Here is a 21,817-nt window from a genome sequence, read left to right on the forward strand (position 1 = left end):
AGAGTAGACTACAATGCCGGCTGTTCTGACTCACAGACTGTAAGTACGTTTTTTATATTTAAAGAGTTTTTATATTTTATATATTTAAAGCGAGTTTTTTGGGCAGTGTAGAGTAGGGCTTGTTGTTTGTCATTTCTCCAATCACAAATGCAGACATGGTTTTATGTTTATGCGGTGCAACGCAACGCATAAAAAGACAGTATAAGTCATTATAATCTGTAATTATGTCCCCACTGGATGCAAAAAATGCCTCGTTTATAATGGGTTTTAATGTTTTTGTCTCTTCGCGCCAGCCGGACAAGGCATCACAATATGGTAAGGGGCGTAACATTTCCATCACACGCTTGAGGTATTCGGCCAATCACAACACACTGGATAGCTGGCCAATCAGAGCACACCTCGCTTTTCAGACCGATGAGCTTTGTAAAAATCGACGCGTTTCAGAAAGGCGGGGCATAGAGGAGAAACAATAATGTACAGTATGTGGAAAATAATGTGTTTTTTTAACCTTAAACCGCATAAACACATTTCATTACACCAAATACACAAAATAATGTTCTTTTTAGCAGCATCATATGACCCCTTTAATAAAATAATTATAATAAAATAATTCTTTGCCAATGACTCAAGTCATAGAAAATATACAATTTTAAATTAATTGTATTTAATTACAATATTATTTAATTCTTAAAAGCATCTATAAATTTGCAGTGAAGAGAGCAACTTTTTCAGTTTTAGTTGTTTTATTGTTCCACTTCATCAAATTAATCCAATTAATAACTTTTTTGCTTTATTGTTCTTTTTTTTTAATTGTTCAGACTGTTGCAAGTTTGTTGGAAAATAAATGTGGGTCTTCTATGATGTGTTTTAGATGTTAGATGTGATTAGACTTATAATTTACTAGAAACTCAGTTACTGTAGTGTTATTTCAAGCTCTGTTACATTTTTGTTCTCTACTGTTATTATTTTTATTTCTTAATTGTTATAGATGTATATCTTGGCTTCAGAATTGTCTCTGAGTTACTCTGATTCTTCACGACTGACTTCAAACAATCAAATAATTAAATAAAATGTGCCCGACAAGCAAAAGACATCCTGTATGAATTCACTTTGTGATATGTCTTGTGAAACGAAACACTGCTTTTTTCTCTTGAAAATTATCCTATTTACCTGCAATAACTAACACAAACCCATCTGTATTTCAAATGCTGTTCCCAGGTTACAGCTACGATACGGCCTATGTGGAGTTTTTAAACCTCGAGGATGCTGTCCACTTCATGGAGTCCAACCAGGTGGCCCATCCTCGTCTACAACGGCTCTGTCTGCTAACAGGAAGAAGGCTTGGGCCTGGGGAGGGGGAGGTGGATGGGCTCTGGGTGGGAATGGGGTAGATGGGACATGAGACTTTCAAGGGAACATTTTTCCCACTTATATTAATCATGACCAATTAAAACACGCCACTTAGTTTGCAACATTAGCTTTAAGGCATAACAAGTGAGCGTAGTGACAAGGGGTGCACTATTCTTTGATGACTGCCATAGGTGTATTAGCTGAGTGATTGAACTTGAGTGAACCTTTACATTTAACTTTTTTTCGACTTCTTATACAGAATGGATAGTTTTATGAATAGATACATGGCATACTGAATTTGGAATTGGATTTGCATCTATGCAACAAGTTGTGCAACCTGTTTCTTCAACTCTTAGGTGGTAGTACTCCAGACCATTGATATTTCATTCTTTGTTTTCAACAGTATAATATTTTATTTCCCTCATTTGACCATCTGGAGGTTATGCACTTACGATCACTTTTTACTTGCTCCCACTGGCATATTCTGAAGTGGTACTGAAGCAAAACTAAGCATTCTTCTTTGGCCTCCTTTATTGTCTTACTTTAAAGTGAATCAGTGTTGGATTTTCATCATTTCTGTGGTGACTGAAATGCTATATGTAGCTTCCTTTTGTTGATATTCATATTTTGCTGACTTGGAAGGAAAGAGGTAGTTGCTGTTTTCCCCTATTTGAATTTTCGATGAACAGGTTGTCAAACGGTTGTAAGTAAAGCTTTATGCTGTTATGCCTACAGCACAGTATCATCCTCGTGCTGTGTCAACAGTTATTCCTTATCCTTTGACCTTATGGAATTATAGTTCCAGAACTGTGCTCTTTGTTTCTACTTGCAGTCTGTGAAGTTTTTTATTCTTCTTTCCATGGATTGTGATTTAATCATCTTGAGTTTGGGTGTGTCATCTCTTCCAGCACAACAAACTCGTTCTTTCCATTCCTGCTTACTTCATCTTGACCGACTTCGTGGTTGTTGTGTATCTGGATGTCTGAGAGATCCATGCTGATGTTTATTTGGAAAAATCCAGACTTGGAAAATCAGGGCTTGTTTGTACTAATAGTATTTTGACATTTCTAATGAAACTTGCACTATAAATGTAAGGCGAGTAAGGCAACTAGAGGTTTGCTTGGATTTGTGTTGAGCCATTGGCTGTTGTGCTGAAACTTGAATACCCTGTGGGTTGTATTGGTTGTAACAGCATATATTTCTCCCTCGTTTTTGTTAAATGTCTGACAAAGTACCTTTCAGAAAAGAATCTTGCTCAGGGTTCTTCTTTCATCCGAAACCACAGTTCCCTGCTGGCCAACTAGCAGGATAACTTATCTTGTTTTGTGTACTTGGTGAGACACTTAAAAACAAATTTCTACAACAAGTAACTGCGGCAGTGACGGTGGGTAAGAAGTAGGGCTGCACGATTAATCGAATGCGGTAGTCATGCGCATCTTGTCAGTAAAGCCGGTTCTGTAATCAGCAGTAAATCTCCATCACATGCTTTCAGATGGAGCAGCATTTACTACACATTTACTAAAATCGCATATTATGAAATCGAAGAAATTGTTCGCGATAATGACAGCTGTTTGCGTAGCTTCTCAGTGAACTATGGCTCTGTGTAGTAAATGCTTCTCTATCTGAAAGCATGTGAAAATACCACATTTAATAACATGTTTTTACTCCAAACTCACTTCATAACGTCAGTCGAGTGTTGAAATAAATCCTTCTGAGATGATGTGGCTTCTTACACAGAATAAGGCAATAACATATTTCATAGTATTCTAAGCAGTGATAAAGGCTATGCATTATAAATATACTTTATTATAATAAGAAGAACTCAGATAAACCATATATTGTCGTAGTCTTGTGTTTATTAGTCACGTTGAATCAATGAAAGCAGTTAAATCTTCTGTTTATTCAGCTACCATTATAGGCATTTCCTGGATTTCTTCTGTGGGGTGTATTTGGAGTATCTCTGGCCTTCGGATGGAGATGTACTGCTGATCACAAAACCGTGCTTCACTGACAAGATGCGCATGACAATCGCAGCTTCTGCCTAATCGTGATTTCATTTCGATTTATTGTGCAGCCCTAGTAAGAAGTCATAAAATTCTGATCACATTACACTGTTAGGCAATTTACCTAGAATGTCCTTTCAACCTAAAAGCTGAAGATCTTTTACCACAGTTGTCCATAAGCAGTACTTTTCTTTGATCGGGCATGAACTGGATTTTTCACAGTGGGCCAATCAATATAACCTTTTATATAAACAACATAAATATATGTGAAGTAAAATTAGAAAATCTTAATGTCCTAGCATAGAAAGAATGTCACTTAGGCCTGGGCGATAAAACGGTATCGATATTTATCGACGGTACACCTTCTTCGATAATGATAGAAAAGATGTTCGATATAGCGCATGATATAGGCACGTGCTATGAGTGACGCAGACAGCACACACAAACACGAACACATGCTGAATTGAGTGCTGTGCCTGCCTGTGATGAGGAGATTGTGAATAAAGAATGAATATTAGTCTAATTTAAGATAAACATTTGCATTTGAATGTTAGGAGTGCGTCAGGGAGCGTCATTAGTGGCGTGCGAGATGCGGTGATGTTGTAAGTGACGTTGTTTCATTTTAATGTTTTGTTAGTCTAGCCCACGAGACGCGCCGCTGCTGCGTTAATTATTCAAAATATTAGAGATATATAGTAGCTCAATGCGGAGAAGATCTTGATTAGGTTAAAACCGAAACCAAGCCATTCACACAGAATGCATATTCAACACATTTTTAGACAGACAAATGACTGCTGCACTCGCGTCTCACAGAAGAGATGTATAGAAAGCCATGCAAAGTTAAAACAGTTTAAACTTTTAGAAAACGTCACGAATTTGTGGAGGTTTATTCCTTTTCGCAGCGTCTCATGTTTTTAAATGCAATCTGTGTGAATGGCGCTTCGGCTCTTTGGATTAAGCAATGCATAAATACATGATGCTGTTTTGTTCATAATTGTTTATGCAATTTACGAAATTATATTTGATTTTTATGAGTTAATTTAGACGTAATGCACGTTTTTTTATAGACAGATATTTCCTTGCGTTGACAATTTAAATGTGCGGCATTATTTTGCTCATTGCGCCCTCCTGTGGCCTCAGGATGTCAAAAGTTTCCTTAAGACCTATTTAAATCTGCATATAAAACATTAGAAATTAGATATTTGTTTAATTTTTATTTTGTGTGTGATTGTTAAAACAATTTAGCTATATCGCCCAGCCCTAATGTCACTGCTGTTTTGACTGTCCACCCCATTTTGAAAGTGAATTGTGAAATTTTCCAAGTCTGCATAGTCTTCTCACTTGAAAGAAGCCAGACTTTTTTGCCTTTATTCATCCTGTTACGGATGAATGTGCAGTTACTTGTGCGATGAATATGCTTCTACTATGTACTTTGACATTACTAGTTATATTTTTCAGTTATATTTTCAGGTTAGCATTCAAATTAAGGCGGTAGTACATAAATTGCAGCCATATAACCACTGCAAGATTTACTACACTTAAAAGATTTTACTCCCATTTTCACACAGTAATGTGTGTATTAAAAAGGCAGATGAAAAAAAACAAAAACAAAAAAACCGCAAATGTAATCCAAACCTGGGCATAAGTAAGGCCCAGATCAGACCTGCCTGTTTATGCCCTCAGACGGGCAAATGGGAAATCCCTTTTCTTTTTTGTTGTTAGGTTGGGTTGGCTTTTTGGAAAGCTGTCAGTCACTTAGCACTGAGAGACTGTTGTCTTGTTTTCTAGGGATCTGTTAAGGTTGGTGACAAGACTGCTCTGCTCAAATATATCCAGCCTGACAAAAATATGAAAGAACAGGTGAGATTCCTCTTTGGTAGAGCTTGATATGTATTGATCTTAATTATCTGTTAGTGTGATTGACATACTTAAATGTAATTTGGATTGCAGCATCATGAACCACCAGCTAAAGCCGCTCCAGCCAGCGATGACAATTTGTTACCAAATCCAGTCCTGCCACTGAATATAAAGGAGGAAACCGATGCCAAGCCTGTGCAGGATCCTGCCTCTCAAGGTGTGTGGCAAAGAAACTCCAACTTGACTCCTGAAGCATGGCAACAGCAAATAGACCAACAGCTACAACAGCAGGAGGTAGAGCAACAATCGGAAGAATGGACCAATCAGAGAGCATCTCGCCAAAACTTGCAGCACTCCGATCCGGTCTTCAAAGAGAGCAAGAGTAAGTGATGTCAACTGTGAATACATATTCTGAAAGAAAACAAATGAACAAAAGTAGGTGGCAGATTGTTCTTAAGTTTCATGTCTTATTTTTAGCAATGATTATCAAGAACATTTTGCCTACCACCACCGTGGAGACCATTCTGCAAGCACTCGATACATTTGCGTACCTGGATGAGCGTAATGTACGTCTGGTCAAAGGGAAGTCACCTGGATCCAAATGCTTCTGCTTTGTCGATATGGATTCACATGAGGTATTGTACAGATTTCTCATTCTAACTACAATATAATGTCTCAAAATGGTCCACTGTGTTCCTTGATGCATTCATAATGATACTACTCACTTTTATATACAGCATGTGACGCGATTGGTGGAGCTGCTCACCAAACCCCGCCCTATCATGATTGATGGGGTTAGAGTTTATGCTGAAGTTGCCAAACCTTTGAAAAACCAAAAGTAAGTCTCATTTTGTTGGGATATATCATGTAAGTAATAAAAGAATATTACATGTATATTCTAGTTTCAGTTCTTAGAGGAAACATTTCATAAGTCCTAAGAGAAGAAATTTCAACTGTGGTTGTTATTTGAGCTTTAAAGGTAATTCTTGTTTTCACTGTAGCTATAGGAGGGAAAATGATAAGTCAAACACTTCTCTCTTGGGTTTCCCTCCAGATGTTATGATGGTAGGTCATTTCAATGCATGACATACATTGTTACTAAAACTTTCAGACAGCTAGACAATGTTTTTAAGGTACATTTTATAAGGGTGAGTTCTTTTATCTTGAAACCGCATTTTAAAAATGTAGTGCTCATTGCGTGAGATGCAGAAAAACAACAACAATAAGAAAAATATCAAGATGGTTAAAATTCACTTCCGTCTAGCATATATTTACGTGGAACAGTGTTTAAAAAATATCCCAGTTGAACGCAAGAGCATGTTTTGTGTGAACAGTCCATATCTTGTATTAAACTTTTCATATATAATTTTTTTTCTAGCAACAACAACATCAGTATCAGCAGCCACAGCAACAATTTTATCCTCAGCCTTCTCATACAACTATGGGTGTTGCACCTTCCATGCAAGGTATTTGGTTTTAATTTATTTGATTATGGTATTGAAATTGATTGTAGCATAATATATTCTTTTTTGTGTTCTGTGGGACTTCGTGCAGATGACCCAATGGGAGCGGATGCCACGTTGTCATCAGCTGTAATGCCGACTTCAAGCTTAACACAGGTGATTGTCTTTTTATACTAGCACAAAGGCACGTTTTTGAAACAACGTGGCCAGTTGTAGCCAGGAGAGATATTGGTTTTTGGACTGTAATTGACTGTCTGGCTGTGTGCAGGGTGTGATATATTCTGAGACAACGGCAATGTCGCAGTCAGTCCAGACAGCTGAGCACCAGACTGCAGCTTTATCTGACACTGATCTTCCTGGAGCTGCAGAGTCCATTGACGGCTACAGCTACGGTACGCCACTGTTCAGTTAAAGTTTAAAGGGTATTCTTTTTGTTATATTTATTTATATTCATAGTAGTGCTGGGCGGTATACCGGTTCATACCGAATACTGGTGTTTATTTTTGTTATGATAAGAATTTTTTAAATACCGCAATACCAGTGTATGTCGCTTAAACAACGTTCGGAATGCGACACTGTTTGAAAGGGGTCCCTTTTCACTGTTGCACTGTGATGAGGGAACAGCTGTATGTGTTACTAAGCGTGAAAGTTTCGAAACTGAAGCTGTAGAACTAATAGAACGTGATGACACAGAAGAACTCATCCACAATATCCACATTGACCGCCACAAATATCCACCGCCCCCTGCCATCAGCTCCTGTGTCTCACACACACACGAGTGTGACTTTAGCACTAGATTTAGCAACTTTCATACCCTTTTAGCGGCTTTTTTCCATAGAATATTCATACTGACAAACCTAGCGTATAAATTTTTGGTCATACCGCCCAGCACTAATTCACAGTATTCACTAGCCCTAGTTGAGGATAGTAGTAGTAGTAGTAGTAGTAGTATACTTTATTGTCCTTGAGAGGAAAATTGTTGTGGACTACATGTTGCTGCAGACATACAATAAACAGATAATAATAACAATAAAAACAATGATAAAAAGTTAAACTCAAAATAAGATCAAGATAAACTCTTGTTAAACAAACACCAATACAGGTACAAAGGAATTCTTATATCGATTTAACTTATACGTTGGGATTCGACATCTTCTACCAGAGGGAAGCAGTTCATACTGTAAATACAAGAAATGAGTCTGATCACCAAGAATCCTCTCTACCTGATTGAGAATGCATGCCTCATAAATCTTGAAGGTTAAAATGTTTGTCATGCCCAACAATTCTCCATGCTGTCAATAATAGGTGCATCAACTTAGATTTAAACTGTGCTGACAGGTTACCAAACCATACTGTGATACCATACCTAACAATACTTTCTAAAACAGCTTTCTAAAACAGCAACATAAGATTCTTGTTTCTTAAGATTTTCCATAGAGACGTAACCTATGTATGAAATACAATCTCTGTTGTAGACGAGTGCAAACCCATTCAATGTGTTTTTTCCATGTAAGTGAACTAAGTAAACGCCCAAATACTTAGAGGTCTGTGACTGGATAATATGATGATCATGTATAACCACTTGACGATGGTCACCTATACATTTTGCGTCAAATACAATCTCTTCCGTTTTCATTGTATTTATTATTAGCTAATTTTTATCACACCAGTCAACAAACTGACTTATGACTGGTAAATAGTGCTAATATTGTCATGCACATAGAGTAAACTTAGCATGGCTGTGTATATTTAAATATCTGAATATTTAAAAATATAATTTTGTGAATGCCTACTTAAGCATTCATTTGTAAAAAAAAAAAAAATTTTAAAGAGAATGGGTGAACTGACGCAGCCTTGTGGAACACCTGTACTACTGCTCTTTTGATGTGAAAGAAAATTGTTTACCTTTACACATTGAGTTCTATCTGTTAAAAAAAGAATAGTGCCACTTAATACATGGGTTTACACTCAGCTGCTTCATCTTATCAATTAACAAATGAGGTTGAGTCGTGTTAAAACAGAGCTGAAATCAATAAACAGTAACCGAGCATAAGCTTTAGGATCTTCTAGATGCTTCAAAATCAAGTGCATAATGCTGTTAATAGTAGGGCTGTGTGATATGGACAAAAAAAAAACTATCGCGATTTCAATTCAACTTTGATAAATTTTGCTTTACAGTCATAAATGCATTCAGTGTGAATTTGAAAACCAATTAGAGCTTTATCAAGAAGCTGTAACATGTCTCTAGAACAGACATAAGGCAAAATATTCACTAAGTAAAGGTGTAACAAAATGTCTCTAGAATAGACATATGGCAGGAAAAAAAAAATCCCGTGTCCAGGGATTTTTTTTGCCATGCATTGGTCATAGAGCTCTTTGTGGCGTTGCCTCAGATGTTGAACTAGATTTGTTGCGCCAAGTTCACACGTACTCCGTCTGCAGTGCGTATACAGCCTATGTATGCGGTGCAGATGCAGCACGGACTCATTTTGCTTTCGCACAAGACGCGTTTGCAGTCCGCTCCTGATCCGCGGCTGTTTACTACAAATACAACATTTATCCATTATTTTGATTTCAAATCCAAACGTTGTTTCTGAAAATGCTTTTTCAGCATTGTGATTCTCTTTTATCACAGTACAGTAATACAATCTTTCATAGACATATTCACGTTTAAACTCAATAAATATAACTTTAACTACCACCACGAGTGCCATCTATTATTGCGTTGTTTATCTAAAAGTGCACTCTTCCTTGTTTTAAATCTATCCAAAAAGCCATGTGTTGACTGTGAAACGGTAGACTTTAATTATATGCATCTATGGTGTAATTACAAAATTTCCGTGTCAATCCATGTTAATTTTTACCGCGAATAATGCACTGTCACTTTAATTCAGCGCATGCAGCACAGAAGAAATAGACTCCGTGCGGAAACGATCGCAGCATGACTGCTGCAGACACACCGCTCCTGGAGCGCACTGCCGGGCCGCAATCGCATGCAGTGTGAACGCTCTGATCCGTTAACATGGGCGCAGACAAAATATGCACCACAGACGGAGTGTGTGAACCTGGCGTTACGTTTGTATGCCCGCCCGGTCTGTTCTGTTCTCGTGCTCCATTTAGGCGCGCTGCATTCTGATTGGTTCGGATAGCATACTGCGGGAGGTCGGGGGCGCGGAAATTCGTGCTGTAAAGCGATTTAGGAATCGCGCATGCTCAAATCGAGATTTTATGACGATTCCGATTAATCGCACAGCCCTAGTTAATAGCATATTCAGTTTTTCTCCTTTGTCTATAGGTGAACTGTAAGGGGTCTAGATTACTAGCGACCTCTGCTTTTAACATAGATACAACACCCTTTTCAAAACATTTCATAATCACAGATGTTAATGCAACCAGTCTAAAATCATTATTCTCTAAAGGCCTAGCTATCTTAGGAACAGGTATAATCAATGTTCTTTTCCACAAACTGGGAACAATACCTGAATCCAAAGATTATTGAAATATAGGAAGCCAAGCTGGAGTCAGTTCATCTGCACAACACTTAACAATATGGGGAGAAATTCCATCCGGGCCTGCCGATTTCTTTTAACAAATATGTTTAAAATAGAAGTTAATCTGATTCGGATCAATCAATATCTTATCTTTAATAATATCTGAAAAAGACTCCATTACACCAATACTATTCTCAGAAATATGCCCACGCTTCTCAAATCTTAGATAAAAGTCATTTAAATCATTCACTTTCTGTAAGTCATCAAGAATAGAAACCGTATTTCTGAAAGACTGCATATTAGTCCAATATATATAATATCCAGTCCAATGTATCAGCATAAAAAAAGCAATTAGAAAAAGTAAAAAGTAATAGAGAAAAGCACAACAAGTTAAAATGGTTAAAAGAGTTAAGAATGTCAGCAGCAACAAGTGTCCGTGTCACCAGCAGTGCAGCGCCACCGGAAGCAGACACCTTTCATCATAGTAACTGGTCTGATAATCGTACTCTTGTGACTGCAGGATCTGAGGCTCCAGATTTGTCAGCCTTCCTTTACGATGCTACATCAGGATTTTACTATGACCCTCAGACTACCCTGTACTATGATCCCAACTCAAGGGTGTGTAGAGAAAATTGCCTTTTGATTCTCCTGAATGTTTAATATGAATGAAATACAATATACAATGACTAAATGTTTATTTTTACTTGTGTAGTATTTCTATGATGCTCAGAATCAGCAGTACCTGTACTGGGACAGTGCCTCAAAGACCTACATCCCAGTCCAGAGCTCTTCTACTGATGTTCAGGAGCCGGCCCCTGAAGTTGCTGTCCCTGTGGCAACAACTGCTGAGGTTATAGCTACCCCCATCACAGAGGAGGGAGTGAAGGCCGTTCCAGAGACTGTGCCGGAGGTGCAGGTGGAAGAGGAGCATGCCCCACGTGCAGAAAAGAAAGAGAAGGAAAAGGAGGAGAAGCCGAGAAGTTTAGCAGCTTTTAAGGTTTTAATATCACTTAATTTGCATTACATTAAGTTTTGTATTAAAAACAAGCATTGTGTTAGATCTGTGTTGTAATTTTGGATCTGATCATCAGATAATGAAAGACATGGAGCGATGGGCGAAAATCCAGAACAGGCAGAAAGAAACTGTTCGATCTCCTTCACCTCTTTTCAAGTCTGGAGGAGACGACCAGAGACCTTCAAAAGCTGCTGATGCAGCCTTTGCCATCTTTGAAAGGAAGGTCAGATCACTCTTTTTTTTTTAACCCCTTCTCTCCTGTCTATATTGCTCATAATCAGAATTAGGAATTTAAACAAACACCACACCTTACATATTAATAACTTCAGTGCACACTCTTTGTGATTTTGACATGAACACTGAAAATCGGGCAGTTCGTTGAAGAGAGGTGTGTTATTAATTTAAGCAATCAGATTTTTGTTTTGTAAATGCTAAACCAGACAAAAATCAATATACTTGAATTTAAGGAAGGATGGGCCATATTTAGAGACCAAAATTACTTTTGACTTGTTCCATCTTACAAACCACTCACACCTGGCAACCATTTATAACACCATAAGACTGTGGCATCAAGTTTTGTTTGTATGGTTTCTTCAGAACATATCAAAGTCTAGTGTTTTTTTATTATCCTTCCCAGAGATAATAATCATTACCCGTCACTTAGACAGATAGGGTTGCATGTGTCATGCTCTATTTTTAATCCATCAGCAAAATATTGTAATGCTTGGTATTTTTAGTCATATGTGTTTTGTGGGTTGCAATGTCCCATAAATTATTTAGTTGGACTACATTTGAAATCTCTAATTTCTCTCTCCAATCCTTACTCATGTCCCTCCCCTCGTATATTTTCACTGACACACATTAAACTTTATATTTAGTTTTTCCTCATTTCTAATCTCTATTAGCATGCTTGACTTGACGGAATTGTCTGTAAAGTAAGGGAAATGCAACAGGCCAGATAATAACATGTTTTTAAAATTCAGTATGTTTAACACCCATCTTACCCATCTGTCATAGGTCTATAACAGCCTACTAAACTTTAGCGATGATCTTTCTTTTAAATGTTTTAATGTCTGTTATTATTTCATACTGTTCCTTTATTCATATAGGCCACCAGTGCAGATGAATTATTCAAGAAGCCTCTTGCTCCACCAAAACAAAAAGAGGAAAAATCATCCAAGGTGAGAGTCTACAGTCTTACTATCAACAACACACACACATTAACATGCACTCAAATACACTTCAGTCTCAGTTTTCCCAAACAGCTGAAAGGGCACACACATCACCTTGACCCTGATTGATGTAGGTTATTTGATAACCCACACTAAAGCAGATTTACAGTGAGTGTCATTGTAGATCAAAGCAAAACTCCCCTCTCTCCCTCTTGTGTGTTGGCAGCGGCCCATGGGCTCTCTTGGAATGTTGGCGGCTGACTATGGGGCAGGCAGCGACGAGGAGGAAGAAGAGAAACACGAGAAGCAGGAAGCTGCAGGGCCTGCAAAGAGTCAGCCACTGGCGGACGAGAAGGAAGACAAGTTGACAGATTGGAAGAAGATGGCATGTCTTCTGTGCAGGAGGCAGTTCCCTAATAAAGACGCTCTGATCCGCCACCAGCAGCTCTCAGACCTGCATAAGGTACCAGATCTCTAAATGAAACTTTTATGATCTATCAGGACTGTGGACTTAATGCAAGGTGCCAGAAATCGGTTATTAAAACTGTATAAAGAAATTATGTTATTCTTATTATATGTATTATTATTATTATTAATTTTAGTGTGTGTGTGTAAGTGTAGTCTTTATATAAATACATTTTGATCAGTTATTTATTTTTTTATAAGTATATAAATTATATAATTGACTAAACTGGATTGTTTAGAAATTTGTGGGTCAGGTTTTGACCTTCCCTTTATTGTATTTTTCTCTTTATTTTAGCAAAATATGGAGATTCACCTAAAAATCAAAAGGTCAAAGAGAGAACTTGAGGCTCTAGAAAACCAGGAAAAAGAGGTATTTTTTTTGTTTCATTAATTATGTACTGTACTCAGCATAAACAAGTGTCAACCCCTATGGAAAAATACATTTTTTTTAAAGGAGACATATTATGCCCCTTTTTACAATATGTAATATAAGACTCTGGTGTCCCCAGAATGTGTCTGTGAAGTTTCAGCTCAAAATACTCCACAGATCATTTATTATATAATTTCGAAAATGCCTATTTTGAGTGGAAGCAGAAACACGCTGTTTTTTCGGGCCTGGCTCTTTAAATGCAAATAATCTGCTGCTCCCCGCCCCCTTTTCCAGAATAGAGCTGCACCCTTACAGCTCGGACCTGCTAAAAACATCTGTTTTGGTTCAAATCATCATGTTTATCGCGCTGAAATCATGCATTTTAAACCATATTAGTTTAAACTTCTGATATACGTTTTCTGAGTGCACACATCTGAAGCACACGTACAGAAAAAGCGGCTGACACAGCATGTGCGTACTAAACTAAGTTCTCATTCACACACAAGTTTACGTTAAAAACACACATGAGTTACAAAAACAGTCGGTTATGTTGATCCCTAAAATAAATTGTGGAGAGATGGCAAAAATGGGTTTCAAAAAAAGGGTTGCAGAAATGAGTACACCCTTGATTAAAGTATAGTACTATAGTACTGTAATGAAGAGAGGGTTGCATCTTCTGTTTCAAGTTTTTGTATTATATAAGAACTTCACAACCTCCAAACTTCACTGTGGGAACCAGGCACTTCTCACTATATTGTTCCTCTAGAAGCACCATAACATTTTGGATGCTGTTAGATCCAAAATGATTGAACTGGTCTCATGAGACCAGATTATGGATTCCCAGAAGTCTATATTTTGTAAATATGGGCCTTGGAAAAGGCTAAATGAGTTTGTGCTTTGACTACAGTAGGTAATGTGCGAGATGAAACAGTCACTTTTTTCATAGCTTTTGCCAGCTCTGAGACATGCCTTTTTTTTTTTGTTCTTTTACTAGCAAAATATCACTCATCATGAAATGAAAGCTTCAAGTGAAGTGTGTAATTATTTCAGGGACATTGTCACTCTTTTGTGCAAAGAAATTAATCTCCTGAAAATTCTCTCCCAAATGGTTCCACTATTGTCAGCATTATACCTGAGATAGATTTAGTGGGCTATGTAACACCAGATATTTTTTGTTTAGTTTTACTTTGTAACTTTTAGGAGGCTGCATTTTTGCAAGACAACATTTCATCACTTTGATAAGAAAACAATTTTTGACATGTCTCTTTAGTAACTGACTTGCTGAAACATATGCATGGACCGCTAATATGTCTGTCTTCCAAATAAAGATTAATTGCTAAATTTGTCAAGTTTTAGAGGGGCTGTGCTCATTTATGCTGAGTACTGTATATCTTCTTAGCTAGACTATCTATCTAGTTATTTCTAATAGCAACATTTTGCTTACAGGTCAGCATGCGCTTCAAACATTATACTTGATTTCAAACATATTCTCCATTGTTTTCTCACAGTAGTCTGAAATGAAATGATTCACTCTCATTTTGAACCCCTGTTCTTTAGATGAAAATAAAACAGTCGAACGGTTCTCCTGAAACAAAAAGAAGAAAGTCGCAAAACACATGGGCCGGCAGCTCAAGGTTTGTGATTTTCTGAATCCTAATACATTTCATTTACACTTGGCACTGATATTGAACCGTCATATCTTAAATGTGGCATGTTGTGTTGTTGTTGTTGCAGGGACAGTCATAAAGGCAGCGAGAGACCAGGTTTGGGTTTAGAAACTACTGAGGTGAGTCTATTCAGCAACAGGATGTTCTGAGCTGCAGCAGCTGAGGGGCATTGGTTTCATTTTTTTCTCTTTCTTTTGTTTCTTACCAAAGCGGAAGAAGAAGGAACCCGTCGTCTGGAATCATGCCACGTACAAACAGGCAGTTCGGAAGGCCATGTTTGCACGTTTCAATGAGCTGGACTGAAAGTGAAATTAATGAACAAAAATGGAATTTGTGAATATACATGCATAAACACACACACACACAGTGTTGTGTGGTCCGTTGGCAGCTCATTCCAGGCTTTAATCTGTGAACTGATACAAAATTCCTGGAGAAGCTTATTGTGACTAACCCCTCATTTTGTGGATATGGTGATGTGTGACTATAAAATTAATGCATTCTTTCCAAATGTACTGTTATGTTTAATCATCCTTCTTGTAGCTCTATTCTTCAGGGCTTTTTAAATATTTCCTCATTTGATAATGCTCTATCATGTTTTTTGTTCCTTTATGTAGTAAATTTATGTAATATTTCATTTGTAAAATGAAATATTTGAGCTGAGGAGCTTAAACATTTAAGTTTGTCCTTGGGTCAATAAACTGCCTCAATGTGACTGTAAACACAGTTTGTCTGTTGTATTTATATACAAATTCTTGTGATTTTTATTAATTTAAAAATGTTTACATTAAACCAATGTATCTTATTTTTACTGCTTGAGGCAGGTCTCAAAAGTGTTAGGAGTCAAGAGTATCGATAGAGCCTGTTTTCTACACCCTCCTCCTCCAGGTGGCAGTACATAGCTATTGCTATTTCAGTTACACAGTGAGCCGCACCTCAGAGATGTCTAATGCTGAAAGAATGAATCTACACATGCAGTCAAGAATTTCGTCTATACTTCATTAAGCTTTCCCCCTTGGCTTTATTTTCCATTTTCTTGTGGTTCTTTTATAGCAGCAGAGTGCCTCGAGTTAAACTTGAAAGTGATGCATTGACAGTGCACAGCGCTTTACTTCACTGCATGGACAGGCAGAGATTATATTTCACTTTATCTAAAAGTTCTGCAGCCTTCACTAAACCTTTTAGTGCTTTGTTATAACATGTTGAAATCATGTCGTTTGTTAGAGCCAGTAACCTTTGTGCAACATGATTCCTCATGTTTCTAATCATTGCCTTACATATTTACAACATTTAAATACATTTATGAGCACAGCTTGAACTTTTGAAGTGTATGTCCGGATGAGGTTCTACAGAAGTCAGCAGCAGGTAATACATCAGAGGAACAAAAAAAGAAGAATGCACCCCAAAAATGGTTTCTTCTGCACTCCCTAAATAGCCATTTCTTCAGCCGCAGATAAAAGCTGATAATGTGTTAGGATACTATATGGACACAGCAGAGCTCTGAGACTAGCTCTCCACGGAGCAAATGTTAGGACTGTTCTTTATCAGACTTGCTTTGACATGCTTTGATGTGTAAATGGCTGTTGCCTGTAGTCATGGTATAATGTAGAGCGTGTCAAAGGTCGGCTTGCTTTCCTTCCTCCTCATGGTTGTTGTCATCTGTAATTGCTTCTTAATTAGTCATTCTTTAAAAGAAAGCTTGCAAATGTCCGTTTTTGCCAGCTTCTTTTGAAGGGTAGGACTTTTGTCGTATTCGATCTTCTCAGAGTTTGTTCCCATACATACTTCTCAGCCTGTTTCTGTGTCTATGGTTTAAAGAAGTCCAGAAACCGTGTCCCAGGGTGAGACTTTTAAGATTATCTTGCATGTGCGTGTTGTATACACACACACACACAAAATGAAATTTTAGGGCTGCCAAAGTTAATTTAACTTTTATTCATTTATATTAATATATTAGTATGATGTAGATATTAAGATCCGCAACATTTTGAATTTACATTTACAGAAACAATATGTAGCCTTTATATGAATTTTTTACACAATAAAAAAGGGTCTGTATAGATAAAAATATATAGCTGCCTTCAGGGTTATCTAGTTTATAATAAACATTTTAAATTACAAAAAGTAATTTCCAAGTGTTATTTCTAATTTTTCACCTGGAATGCTTTCTTTTTTCCATGTGTGACACTTGGACTCTGCTGACTATCAAACAAATATGTTCCAAATGTTTGGATGACCATCTGCCATCAGTCGAACAACAATGCATAGTGTTGGCTTCATGGTTTGACCTTCTTTCCTCTTTATTTGCAGAAGGTCTGCAATGGCTTAAGGGAGTATACCGGACTTTCTGCTCATGCAAGAAAAGATTCTCCTCTTTATCTGAGGCTTTGCAGTCCCCAGTATTTTTGTAATCCATCATTGTATTCTCGCTTGTCTTCATACACCTTATGGGCCAGATGTCAGCAACACCACACTCATTACTGCAGAGCACATCAAATTACCTTTGGCCTTCAGATGAGTCCAGACCATTAGAGTGGAAATACAGAGGGGCCAGTGAGGATAAATATGGGGGTCTGGGGTTTTGTACCCACTGCACGTGCGGCTCGAGTCCTCAGAGGCAGCAGGACTGAGTGTGGAAACCGTGCGGGGGGCCTCATTATCTCCGGCCAAAGCTGCTTCTTGCACATAGAGCAGGAGCTGCATGGGGTCTCTGACCAGCCTTGAGATGGCCCTCAAAAAATACACAACACAATCAGAGTGCAGGGCCGAACTGATGATAAAAAAGGAAGCAATTATTTTAGCACTTTAAATAAAGCTGTAATTCATTGTGTTTAGGATTAAGATTTCATTTCTACATAGCCTATGGTTGTTTTGGGATGTGTGTGCTACGTGTATGTTTGTGTTTCTTTTGTTTTTTTTTCTCCGCTATGGCACTTTTTTATTTTACATTCTCAGAGACTATGTGGATGTGTAAATTATTCTGTTTATTAATTGTAATTTTTATATATAAATAGGCTATCAAAGTCACCGGCTGGGTGCCTCATTGGACCATTTCCTTCTTTCCCCAACTGTCAGCTCAAACATTGAATGAAATTTAAAAAAAATAACAAAAATATGCATTTAATAAGTAACCTACTGTGGAAATGTTTACATTAACTTGTGATTTCCAGGAGACTGCAAGTTAATTTAGCTGAAAATGATCCCACCACAATGTGTAACGTTAATTATAATTATATCAGCCCAGTCTAATTACATTAACCACAGGACTCTTAATGTTAAAACGGCTTCTTGCAATAATTTCCATCGGAAGAAAGTGTAAAATTACCAAAAACAAACCCTAGTCTGTTATAAGTATGCGCGTTTCATACACTGAACAAAATTATAAACGCAACACTTTTGTTTTTGTCCCCATTTTTCATGAGCTGAACTCAAAGATCTAAGACTTTTTCTATGTACACAAAAGGCCTATTTCTCTTATCCGCCATGTTGACATTGACGCGAATCTCATTTGATCTATAATGTACTAACAACAACCGCGAAAATCATTTACTCTTAAAAAAAATAAGTACAATTTAGCCACCCAGGAATAACTTTACGAACAGATCTCCAAATCCAGACCTTAATAGCAAATAAGTGCTCACTTCAGTATGGAAGCGGATGCAGTTCATCATCAGTTCATCTTTTACCCCATGCTGGTGAGTCTTTCCCCTGGGTAAAAGTCCCCCCTCGCCACCTCATGCCATTACATGATTTTTAAACAGCAGTATGCTTTTATGATTTTTTTTACCCACAAAATGTGTTGATCCATCAATGTTTAATTACAATTATTTGATTTTTTCTGCAATCATACACTATGGAAGTATGTGACAAGCTGATTTTCCTTTAACCCTGGGTATAGCACGTTATACTCTTTGCATAATCGGATGTAAGGTGAGTTTCAGGGAGGTTTCATATTCACCAGTTTATCTTTGTATGAGAATCAAATGAAATATTGTATAAAAAAGGATCAGTAGAACATCTCACCATGTCTTATCATTTGGTTGTATATCAGTGCTCATATCTGCAAAATTTCTGAAAATCTTTTTTCTGACATTTGATTTCCCCAAATCCATTTGCTTGTATAGTTGGCAAAAACTGTGGACTGTGATTAAACCAGTCTAAGCTGGCTTGCTGGTCTTAGTTGATTTAATATAGTCTCACCTCTCTAAAACACCCCAAACACGTCTAAAGCCAGCCAAAAGACTGCCTGGCCAGCTTAGACTGGTTTAAAAGTTTTTATGTAGGATCATTTTGAGTAAAAGAAACTGTGGCTGCTCATAAACCACAAGAGACTGTAAACATTTGTCTATTAAATAGAGAGTTTTGCTTTATGTTTGACCTGATGGTTTGGGGAACGAATAAATTTAATTAATTTAAATAAATAAACAATTGAAACGAGAGCATTAAAGGAGACATATTATGCCCCCTTTTACAATATGTAATATAAGTCTCTGGTGTCCCCAGAATGTGTCTGTGAAGTTTCAGCTCAAAATACCCCACAGATCATTTAGTATATCATTTTAAAAATGCCTATTTTGAGTGGAAGCAGAAACACACTGTTTTTTTCGTGCATGTCACTTTAAATGCAAATGAGCTGCTGCTCCCAGCCCCCTTTTCCAGAATAGAGTTGCAGCCATTACAGCTGGTACCTGCTAAAAACATCTGTTTTGGTTCAGATTATCATGTTTATCACGCTGAAATCATGCGTTTTAAACCATATTAGTTTAGTACACCATTGTCACTTGCGAAATCACAATGATGGCGCTGTGGGTGGAAACTTACAGATTAAGGGGCGCCAATATTATAATGAGATCCCTTTGCCACGTCACCAAGGGAGCGAAATCAGACACGCTCGTTTTTTCAGACGCTTGCAGAAAAAGGCTTACCAAAACAAAGTTACTGAGTTAATCTTTTTCACGTTTCCTTTGTTGGTAGATGCACCGGGGACCTGATTATAGCACTTAAAACCTGGAAAATTTGTTTTTCATGATATGTCACCTTTAAGGGGAGAGAAATTGAGAAAAATGGGGCAACTGGATAAAACAAGATTTAAATGTCTAAAAGAGTGAACAAGCTTTAATTTCCCCTATATATATCTCTGTAGGCTAGCGGGACAGACAGCTCTACCCCCAGTAAATGACAGAATGACAGATTACTGTAAGCAAACAGATAGAGGTGGGAGAACAAACGAGCGCAAAATCCATACATCTCTCATAATGTTTTTGCGGAGCCCTTTCACCCAAACTCATCCCAGTATGGCATGATGACAGACTGCAGACCTTCATTCCCTCCTTTCCTCCCCTTCATTTTTGCCTCTCGATCTTCCCTGACGGTGCCAGTAAAACCTAGAGATGGTGCCATTAATCTCCTGTCAGAGAAGATTACACTTGATTCCAAAAGGCTAAACGAGGTTAAAGACATGCTTCACTTGCTGAAAGGCCGATGTTAACAGCCAGGACGCACAAAGAAAGTTACTTAGGTTTGTTAGCATTTATCAGTCTTGAACTGTGGGACGACACTGTACTTGCCTGATGAGACAAATGTGAATTCTGACACTGCATGGCTGTCTTTATGACAAAGAACCTGAGAATAAATGTGGAAATAAAGGCAGCATGCGGTTAAGAAAAGGACAGACGTGTCAACAGTAAAAATGATTTGCTCGTCACAGCATCGTTTAACAAACAAATTACTGAACCATCACTGCCTATATCGTTCGCACCTTGTCTGACAGTGACGTATATGGAGTCAAAGCCTTTCAATACTAAACTCAGAAATGAGACGTACATACATCTGAGGCAAAAATGTATCAGCATTTTCCAAATAAGCAGTCCTACTGTACATTACACTGCAAATGCAAACTGCCGTATTTACGCCTAAATGAAGCTGACAGTTGTGGAAAATGGACCGCGAGAACAAAGCTGAGGCAATAACTGCAAATATTCTGATTTATGAGGGAGTCAGAAACTATTACAAGTCCTCATGATGGCTGCAATAAAAACCAGCTGATGACAACTGGAAAAAGACAATAAATATGTTCAAAAGAAATAAGCTATAAGTTATGTAGCAGAGCAGAACGTTGCTTGCCAGTTGGCCAAAGACTTGATTCATTTCTTAAGAAGATGCTTATTTTCAGCAGGGAAAGAATGCAGTCCTAATTGACCCACATCCCTATAGTTACTGTTGCTACGTCTGACAATGGCGCTCTCTACCTACACATCATGTTCTCAAGCAGTGAAAAATACATCGCAAAGCAAAGAGAAAACTGACCGGCAGACAAGACAGAGCAGGTTACTTTTGCTATGAAACAGTCATTGTCATTTTTTAAAGGGGTCATATGATGCGATTTCAAGTTTTCCTTTCTCTTTGGAGTGTTACAAGCTGATTGTGCATAGATAAGAGACTAAAGTCTCAAAACCAAAGAGATATTCTTTATCAAAGTTAAGACTCTGCCACGCCCCCCTAAAATGGCTCGTTCTAACACGCCCCCATATATCTACCTCACTATATGTGGAAATATTTGCATAATGCCGCCCAAATGTGCATGCAAAGAAAGAAGGTGTGGTTTCAGTAACTGCAGTTAGTGTTGAAGCAGCCATGTCAGGGAGACGGTGTGTGTTTCAAGGCGAAAGCAAAAGCACTTTATTTGGGAAGTAGATGCATTTAGGAATCTTTAAGATTACTTACAACAGAACAGCAATGCATTTTATATTTTATATATTCTGTTACACCAAATACACAAAATAATGAGCTTTAAAAAAGCATCATATGACCCCTTTAATAAATTCAAACAATAAATACCATTTTGTGGCTCTTTGAGTCATGACAGATCGCTATAGCGCCTCAGTTCAAACAGCATGTGAACCAATCATCTCTTCCTCTTTACTAGATATAGCATGAAATAAACATGAACGAACATCTTGTATCTTGA

At 37.6% G+C, this 21,817-nt stretch overlaps 1 protein-coding gene across 1 annotated transcript in view; it reads left to right on the forward strand.

The window, feature by feature from the left end:
- rbm6 (RNA binding motif protein 6) overlaps positions 1–15,562 on the forward strand; it is a 25,560-nt gene extending 9,998 nt beyond the window's left edge. The window contains exons 6-23 of the mRNA XM_016458551.1: positions 1,219–1,292; positions 5,142–5,213; positions 5,304–5,592; positions 5,688–5,845; positions 5,948–6,048; positions 6,212–6,275; positions 6,589–6,676; positions 6,765–6,829; positions 6,942–7,065; positions 10,685–10,782; positions 10,877–11,161; positions 11,256–11,402; positions 12,289–12,360; positions 12,578–12,814; positions 13,112–13,186; positions 14,744–14,820; positions 14,921–14,972; positions 15,064–15,562. Of these exons, the coding sequence (XP_016314037.1) occupies positions 1,219–1,292; positions 5,142–5,213; positions 5,304–5,592; positions 5,688–5,845; positions 5,948–6,048; positions 6,212–6,275; positions 6,589–6,676; positions 6,765–6,829; positions 6,942–7,065; positions 10,685–10,782; positions 10,877–11,161; positions 11,256–11,402; positions 12,289–12,360; positions 12,578–12,814; positions 13,112–13,186; positions 14,744–14,820; positions 14,921–14,972; positions 15,064–15,156 (2,171 nt within the window). The 3' untranslated portion in view covers positions 15,157–15,562. The remainder of the gene's footprint in view (positions 1–1,218; positions 1,293–5,141; positions 5,214–5,303; positions 5,593–5,687; positions 5,846–5,947; positions 6,049–6,211; positions 6,276–6,588; positions 6,677–6,764; positions 6,830–6,941; positions 7,066–10,684; positions 10,783–10,876; positions 11,162–11,255; positions 11,403–12,288; positions 12,361–12,577; positions 12,815–13,111; positions 13,187–14,743; positions 14,821–14,920; positions 14,973–15,063) is intronic.
- The last annotated feature ends 6,255 nt before the right edge of the window (positions 15,563–21,817 follow it).

Source organism: Sinocyclocheilus anshuiensis, unplaced genomic scaffold (assembly GCF_001515605.1).
Source record: "Sinocyclocheilus anshuiensis isolate Anshui unplaced genomic scaffold, SAMN03320099.WGS_v1.1 scaffold615, whole genome shotgun sequence".
Classification (NCBI taxonomy): domain Eukaryota; kingdom Metazoa; phylum Chordata; class Actinopteri; order Cypriniformes; family Cyprinidae; genus Sinocyclocheilus; species Sinocyclocheilus anshuiensis.